The following is a 7,956-nucleotide window of genomic DNA, read 5'->3' as shown; positions in this document are numbered from 1 at the left end:
TGAACCCACTACCAGCACCTTTTCCCTCTTAAATGTATGTGTATGCTCACACATTTGTGCGATTTTTCTTTTTCATATTATCTTGTGAAATTTATCTTTAACGGAGATGTATGGAAGGAATTCGCAATCAGATGAGGCCAAGAAAGATAATAACGGGTACTCTTGAGATGCCCTGTTTTATTGTGCATTGCGTGTTGTTGTTCTTTATTGACTATTTTAACGATGCCGCATTGGAAGGTAGCTAGTGCAGTTTTTTTTTCTCTTTGTTTTTTTTTCTCTTTGTTTTTTTTTCTTTTTGTTTTTGTTTTCCCCCCGTTTTCCCGCAACATCACCCCGTACCACTGCTAAGACGCTCCGCGTGGAAGGGTCTGCTGGATGCGGGGCCTCAAAGACTGCTACTTTTTGGGTCTTCAACGGGAGCCTGCTTATCGTAGCATATGTGTTATAAATTTGTTTTTGCGTTGGTGTGTGTGTGTGTGTATGAAATTCTTGATAAAATCCCCCACTGTAGTGGGGGATGTTGGGCACACACTGAAGCAGAAATTCACTTACATTGTTGTGGTCTTTTAGAAAAAAAAAAAAAAAACGTAATCATTTTATTTATGCATCTGCAGCTTCATCATCCTTCTGAGGTTGCTGTGCCCTTTCGTTTGGAAGAAATAGGAGGCACACGACCTCACCTAGACACGTATTTTTACTGTATATGTGTGTCCTTTCTTACTTATTTATCCTCTCCGCGATTCTACGAGAAAACTGGGTGGACATGAAGAAAACCGAAGAGAAGGGAAATGGCGTGAATTTACGGTCCCATTTTGAGGCAACAACATACCAATCATGCTTCCGCGCAAGGAGACATGGGGTACATAAAGCATCCCCGTTCCTATTAGCTTTGCGGTTTGGTTATTGGTTGTTTTGTTTTGTTGTTGGTTTGACTGCCAAATATACGTAGGCGTTTCTGAGGAGAAGAGGGCGTGGAGCGGAAGTATCATGGTTCCCTTCACACTTTTTTTTTGTTTGTTTGTGTGTTTGTTGTTCCGTTATATGTGTGTTTGTTCTACGTTTTGGTTTACTTTTTTGTGTGTGCGTAAATTTGGTGGCGTGTACTACTTTCCTTTTGTTTTTGTTTTTGTTTTTTTGCGTGCAGACATCTCGTGCCTTCACCCACTGTTGGAGCCAGGCTCCGTCCTCAACACTGCGTGTTACTCTCTTTCTTTGTTTCTTGTTTTGTTTTGTTTTTTTCTGTGCATTTGGCAGCTTTACCTATCGATTTTGCAGGCACACGCGGGAAAAGTGAAGTAAAATGAAGGAGGAGGAATTGTAGGAACGAAGGGGGTGGAAGAGGCGAATGAAAAACAAGAGACCATTCATTTATGTTGTCTAAATGGGGGGATGTCATCCATAGCGGTGCGATGGTGATGCCTCTACCGATGTTGCATCTCCACAGGCTCCACAAGCTGGAAAGGGTATTTGTTGTCTACCAAAACGCAAAGGGTGAGAAACCGCTGTTCAGGGCTTCTTGCGCGTACCCGTCTTATTGTTCTGGCACTTATGAACCACCTTTTCACCAGCAGAGCACCCCTGTTGCTGTGCTTTATTTGGGGAGAAAGGTCGTGAATGGTAAAAAGTTAGGTATTGAGAAGGACGCAGTGGACATGAAGATTCAGGATGCTTCACCACCTGGTAATCGACATGTGGTCACCGCCTCCACACACTGATGCGCCTGAAGATTTCTTGTTGGTTGACAGATGCTCCCTGTCCTGGTGATGGCGAAGATTTGTTGGGAGGACCTTGAGCCCGGAGGTGAAAATTTGGATCATCTTTGCAGCGAGGCAATCACCAAGTTCTCAAGAATAGTGGAGCCACTGTGTAGCATGGAAGTGTTGGTGTGCATCAAAAACGACGTGGAGGGGATGAAGGAAGTATCTCAAACTTATTCTTCGCGATACGATGAGGCGAGTGCATTTTGATGTGATTGGCACAGGGGATGAGAAGCATCGCTTGGAGGAGCGCAAACTTTTTGTGCGTACTCGTGATAACTTGGAGACGCAGAAAGCTATTTCAAATTTTGAGGCCTATGAGTCTCCCTTTTGAGAGGCGGTGCACAATGACGGCTCGAATGTCAGTGCATCGTGCAATATTGACGAGGTGTGTGGTGGTGATAGACTCAAGAGGGGGAGGAGGAGCGGAGGACGACAGTGAGAAACGCTACCATAACTAGATTCCAATACTTCCCAACAAAGGGTGATCTATGCTGGATTACAAGAGTTACATTCTTGATACGGCAACCGAGATAAAGGACAATTGCACCCGCTTCATGTGTGACGTTATTAATGCGCACATGGAGGGAAGGCTTGCTATTGGTGTCCATGAGGTTTCTCGGCGGAATTCGGATGGTTTGATTCATCCCGTTGGGGTTGAAAAAAATAGCGTTATTCGTCATGATGACTTGGTGGATCAGTATGTGATTGGTTTACGTCTCACCGCGACTGACGTGGATAATATTCCGCAGAACCTCTTGCGGTAGCAGCGGTGGCAGGAGTGTGTCCTACTTGTACCACCGGAGACAGTTTGGTTAGTAGTGCTGTCTGTTCATTTCCCAATAATAATAAAAATTTCAAGTTGAGTTTTAGCGCTGTGCGGCAATGGGGCAGACGATTGTGGGAGCGCAATACAGTACAAGATATTTTGTGCCCTGCATCACTTAGCTCCTCGGGGTCTTGCACTAGTTGTCGTTGGTGGGGGTCATACGCTACAGCTGGCTTTATTGCAGGATGGCGAATGCTTCCATGGGCACAAAATAAGGTTTTACTGTACAGCGGCTGTACAAGACTCTTTGCTGCTTGGGCGGCTGAAGCGGGAGGAGTCACTTTGGAGCATGTTGGAGAGAGAATAAAAGCTGCTGTCGCTTTCTGTTTGTTGATGCCCCCGATGGAATTTAGGTTGTTTCCCTTGGCGTCGTTGAAATCTCAGTAAACCTGAAACGCACCAATTATCTACCGCTACAAATGTACACGGGAATTTTTTTAAGCAAATGACCATCAATTCCAATTGGGGATACCGTCACGCAAACGGTGAGATGCGTTGAGCGAAATTTTGATGTCTTTTTTTCTTTATTGAACGCAGCTGGCGTTTTCGGTTTGACGTTTTATAAGCGAATCTCCACCGCCTTGGACATGCCCATGCCAGTGCGTTTTTTGCTTCCCAAAGCGTCCTTCCAGCGATGGGCACTGTGCAGCATTCACTTTGCTCATGGTTTAGCGACCCACAAGTAGCCGTCCGGGTTCTTAGCTATTTGGGGGGTACACTGGGGTCCTTCCAATTTTGTCTCCTACATCCTTTGTGTGACGCCATCTTTGAGCGTCGTCAGGGCATTCACTTGCTTCAATTCCTTTTTTTTTTTGGACCTCTTTGGGGGATTTGTTCATGCGTTGCTCTTGGGATACCCTCTCTTGGACGCAGAGCGAAATACGGGAGGCATAAATGTCGCCCATGCCTCTCCTCTTGTGTCCGGTATTTGAAGGTATTGGGACGTTTCCCCCTTCTTTTCTCTGTATGTGGCGGTATCCCTTGGGCAGCAATCCTTCCGTGTCTCTAAATATTTGGTGCCGCTGTTTAACCTGCAAAACTAATTTGACGGACAATTGAAGCCATTCATCGTGCCTGACATGCGTGACGGCATTGTGAAGAACATTCGGCTTCAAGATGGTACATTCATCCTCTAGAGAGTGATTGGGGTGGGGCTTGAACAAATTACAAGGCTCCAGCTTAGCCATTTTTTGGTACCAGTGACGGATGAGCGAGGAAGAGCGCTTCTCAGCTGAGGATGGCTTGACTTGTGACACAATATAAGGATTTTTTAGCCCCATCCATTTTTTGTTCTCTTATGCATGGCCGTGGCGAAGAACTGCCTCTGCTTTTTCTTCTGCAGCTGCAGCCGTAAAAACAAAAAAAAAAAGAAACTGACGTTTGGACGCTGCTGCAAGAGCTGGAGCGTTAGCTTCCGCTGCTTGCGTTTAAGTTTTTAACCTAGAACACTCTTCGAAAGAGCAGGGTTTTATGTTCAACCGTATTCCAGAAAGTGACTCAGGGTTTGAGGTGGAGCACGAGCAATGTGATGTTCGCCGGATGCCGTGGACGTTGTTGCACTTGCTGGCGTGGTTCAATGTTTTGCTCTCTGATGAGCACGTGCAGCATTTTGGCTACTGCACACGGCCTGTGGCGTTTCGCGTTGCTTCCCTGTGAGAGCTCTGTTTGGAGCATGTGGGTCGAATGGAAGAAGGAAATGCATTTTTGTCGCGTCTCTGCTTTGCCGACTTTCTGCAGAGCTCTCTTGCATCAAACAGTGGAGGCGAGGCTTTCACCCTGATGGGTCTCACCCGCCAAGAAAAAGAGCCACAAAAAAAACGAAAAGAAGACAGTTTCCCCCCCCCCCCCCTTGTCTTTATCTCCCTCTGTAGAAATAGAGGTCCTGGTGTCATCCAAGCGCGTATTTGATCTGGCATTTTCTTTTATTTCTTGTTTTGTTGTTGCCTACTACCGTTTGTTAAATTTCTCTTTTGCGCAGGCATCTATGTGTTGACTGCACGTTTTTTATGCATTGCTTTTTTTTTCTTGCATGATGTTTCAGTTGGAAATTGCTGAGCTGATTGTGGTCGCGTCGGCTGAGTAAAGACAAAAGTTTGTAGACTTATTCTGGTGCTTGTGAGTTTCACATCCTGCCTTCCTTCTGTATTGTGTCGCACACTCACTGGGATGCATGCATGTGTCGTCACACGGGCGTTAGCTGCAGCGCTAACTCGAGAGCAAATCAAGTGCAATCACGCGGACATTTTTTTATGGGGTGCGTCACCCGTCGAGCAAGATGAAGGTCTCTCAAGGGGGGAGGTGAATCGGATGAAGTCGCGGTTCTACAATGCAGGGCAGCGGCGATGCACGCTGTGTGACGAATATTTGGAGGCTTCTTTTCCCGTACACTGTGGCTGCGTGGGACACATTGCGCGTGTTGGCATTCTCGAGCGAGCTACCGCTATGCTGCAAAAGGAGATGACAGCCGTTGCGACGCATTCCACATGTGGGCCAGCGTCGAGCATGGCGCAAAAGGTGCGTGCTCTTCTGGAAGACTGGTGGAAACGGCTGAACGAGGTGGAGCAGGAGACGCTTCTGGACTACAAACGTATTGCCTCTCTTAGCGCACCAACTGCCAGAAGGAGACTATGGCGGGTCCGTTTCTTGTTGGAGTTCTTGCGTGATCGTGGAGTGATCCGTGACTGCCTAACGTCGCTGAAGGGGACCTCGTCTGGTGAAGCCTCTTTTGTTCGTACCAAACGCTTTGAACGCAGCGAAATGATTGGAGACAACATAGTGAAGGTTGTCGTGCCAGACCGTCTTGTGCGTCTGTTTCCATCGACGGAGGGTGGTGTGACCTACAAGCTCGCCTATATTCAGCAGCTGCTTGACAGCAACGAGGGGTTGCTGCAGATTTATGACTACCTTGACTTGGACTCCATTATTGGTACTCGACTACCGAGCAATAAGACGAAGTCCGACGTAGTGGAGTCTCTTTTTGGGGAACTTCAGACGTTTCTTTGGGCCAGCGACGTGGCCTGTGGTCTGAGTCAATACCCTGCCATTCCCACCGCCGAGCATCGTTACGTGCGGGCCCTTGTGGAACACGTGCTGAATGAGCTTACCCACATGGTCATCATGTGGCGGATTGAAACTACTTTGGAGAACGCGAGGGAATATCTGGAAGAACGCCTTTATGGAAAATCACAACTAAGGACACAGCCCTTTGCTATGAAGGGGGGAATAGGTGGTTGTGTGGTCATGAAGGAAGCGGAGTGCGATCGCGGTCGCTACGCCGTTTTGCCTCTGTTGATGCCCTTTCCTTATCAGACTGCCGCGACGGAATCACGGCAGCCCGGGCGGCGACCAGGCACGCCTCCATTGGGACGTCATGTAAGAGAGAACGGAGCGCCACACATGTTATTTTCAACTGCCATACCAAAGCCAGCGTTGATGGAGTTGCACTATAGACCACGGTTGCGTGTGGTGCGAAGCGCAAAACAGTATCAACTAGAGGCGGTGAGGGCGTTGCTGATGCATCGCGAAGTACTCACGAGTCGTTCTATAGTAGCCGAATCGGCTACTATGGTGGGAAATCAGGTTAGCACCAAGGGCAAAAAAAGGCGGTTGAGCTACATCCCATTGACAGGAGGAGCTGAAGAGAAGTATCCTACGTGGGTCCGTGACGGGCGAGTTGCGGAGACACGTCAGTGCGTGGAAGATCACATGACGCAGCAGGGAGTTTATGTGGAAACGATAAACTGGGAAAACATGGTGGCGGCGCTGGCGCGCACTTTAACAGGGTCTCATGACTCGAAAGTACCTCGGCTGCAAAGTGAACCAGTAAAGTCATCAACAAAGTCGCTGCCGCTACCAGCAGTAGCAGCAGCAATGCTGTTCAATGAGGAAAAGTTAATTTTGGTACATAGCATGTGCATTCCACCATTGAGGCCAATAACGCAGTAGTTTCTCTTATAGTTGCCCGTCACGCTTGATGTTTCTGGCGGCGCCCTTGTCGATGAACGGTTTACCGTAGACTTTTTCTGAGAGCTATTTGACTCCATATTTGTTGTTGTTGCTGTTTTCCCCACGTCTATGTGGTCTTTTTAATTCATTCTTTTTCGTGTCTATGAGGGCTGCGTCGGGTTGACTGTTGGGGCGTAACAAACCTCCGCATCGAAAACAAGAAGAGAAAAAAGAGGGTGGTGTAAAACAAAACAAAGGGGGAGGAGGCACACATGCGCAATTCCCCCTTTCGCCCTGGAAGAAGATGTGCTCTTTTTTTTTTTTTGTTGTTGTTGTGCATTGTTTTTGCCGCTCTCTTAACCTTCGTTTTTGTTGGTGCGGAAGCGAAGGAAGAGCTCTGAAGATGCTCACGGATTGCGTGATCGTCAGCGTACAGGGGGGCTCAACTAACGGTGGATGAGCTGAAGCTGGAGGAGGACACTCCGCATGCCGTTCTGGCGCGTCTTCCAAGCTGGTCTGGGGATCAGCGTCCCCTTACTCTTATCCTTAATGGTAAGAAGCTGAACAGGGCCGCCACACTTTCCAGTCAAGGTGTGGAAATATTGGATCTGTTCTCTCTCTGGTGTCATTTGCCCCTTTGGTGGAACATGGTGAACTCTCTTCCCTTTTTTTTTGTTTTGTTTTAAAACATGTGTGGGTGTGTGGAGCTGAAAGGTACAAATTGGGGTCCTCCTGCCTTTGGTGTTGATATTCACACCGTGCCTCTAGGGATGGCTTTTGCTGGCTCAGCCCTGTAAATTTATCTTTTTGCCATCAAAACTGTTTTTTCTTTTTTTGCTTCTGCCTTTGCGTTTTGCCATTGGAAGCATTTCTGGTTTTGTGGAGCTTCTTCATTTTTATTTTATTTTCGCTCTTATTAGGCAAACAGTTAGGATGTCCCTCACCCTGCAGGCCGATAACTTCCAGCACATTGTGCGTCTCCTAAACACCAATGTGGAGGGCAAGCGCAAGGTGCCCTTTGCACTCCGCATGGTGAAGGGCATTGGCATTCGCTTTGCATACATGGTGTGCAAGAAGGCAGGCATTGATGTGGAGCGCCGCGCCGGCACACTGACGGCCGAGGAGCTCGAGAAGGTCTCCGCTGTCATCGCCGAACCGTCCAAGTTTAAGATCCCCGACTGGTTCCTCAACCGCCAGCGTGACCCCAAGACGGGCAAGACGGAGCATCTCACCAGTGCCATGGTTGACACACGTCTCCGTGAGGATCTGGAGCGTCTGCGGAAGCATCGCGTGCATCGCGGTGTGCGTCACGCCTACGGTCTCCGCGTCCGTGGTCAGCACACTTGCACGTCAGGACGACACGGCAAGACGGTCGGTGTGTCCCGCACAAAATAATTGGTCCGTATTATTTCATGGGTGTTCGTT

General features: G+C 48.2%; 4 protein-coding genes and 1 pseudogene across 4 annotated transcripts, besides 5 other annotated features; 3 read left to right on the top strand and 2 right to left on the bottom strand.

Moving 5' to 3' along the window:
- Positions 1-250: 250 nt before the first annotated feature.
- Positions 251-308: a sequence feature (A-rich).
- Positions 309-451: 143 nt separating this feature from the next.
- Positions 452-483: a microsatellite.
- A 411-nt stretch (positions 484-894) lies between these two features.
- Positions 895-931: a sequence feature (A-rich).
- A 181-nt stretch (positions 932-1,112) lies between these two features.
- Positions 1,113-1,136: a microsatellite.
- Positions 1,137-1,207: 71 nt separating this feature from the next.
- Positions 1,208-1,239: a sequence feature (A-rich).
- A 131-nt stretch (positions 1,240-1,370) lies between these two features.
- Positions 1,371-1,715, top strand: TraAM80_09201 (uncharacterized protein; the record flags this gene model as incomplete). Its single annotated transcript, XM_029385898.1, has 1 exon — positions 1,371-1,715. The coding sequence occupies one exon, from the start codon at positions 1,371-1,373 to the stop codon at positions 1,713-1,715; it is 345 nt and encodes a 114-aa protein (XP_029234253.1).
- A 1,569-nt stretch (positions 1,716-3,284) lies between these two features.
- Positions 3,285-3,866, bottom strand: TraAM80_09200 (uncharacterized protein; the record flags this gene model as incomplete). Its single annotated transcript, XM_029385897.1, has 1 exon — positions 3,285-3,866. One exon carries the CDS (start codon positions 3,864-3,866, stop codon positions 3,285-3,287), a length of 582 nt encoding a protein of 193 aa, XP_029234252.1.
- An 886-nt stretch (positions 3,867-4,752) lies between these two features.
- On the top strand, positions 4,753-6,531 carry TraAM80_09199 (MP67 protein; the record flags this gene model as incomplete). Its single annotated transcript, XM_029385896.1, has 1 exon — positions 4,753-6,531. One exon carries the CDS (start codon positions 4,753-4,755, stop codon positions 6,529-6,531), a length of 1,779 nt encoding a protein of 592 aa, XP_029234251.1.
- A 209-nt stretch (positions 6,532-6,740) lies between these two features.
- TraAM80_09198 (hypothetical protein) lies at positions 6,741-6,971 on the bottom strand (annotated as a pseudogene).
- A 493-nt stretch (positions 6,972-7,464) lies between these two features.
- TraAM80_09197 (40S ribosomal protein S18) lies at positions 7,465-7,926 on the top strand (the record flags this gene model as incomplete). Its single annotated transcript, XM_029385895.1, has 1 exon — positions 7,465-7,926. The coding sequence occupies one exon, from the start codon at positions 7,465-7,467 to the stop codon at positions 7,924-7,926; it is 462 nt and encodes a 153-aa protein (XP_029234250.1).
- Between the last annotated feature and the right edge of the window lie 30 nt (positions 7,927-7,956).

This window comes from Trypanosoma rangeli (assembly GCF_003719475.1).
Source record: "Trypanosoma rangeli strain AM80 chromosome Unknown Tra_15.4_contig_00532, whole genome shotgun sequence".
Taxonomy (NCBI): Eukaryota; Euglenozoa; class Kinetoplastea; order Trypanosomatida; family Trypanosomatidae; genus Trypanosoma; species Trypanosoma rangeli.
This window is presented reverse-complemented; position numbering and strand designations above follow the sequence as displayed.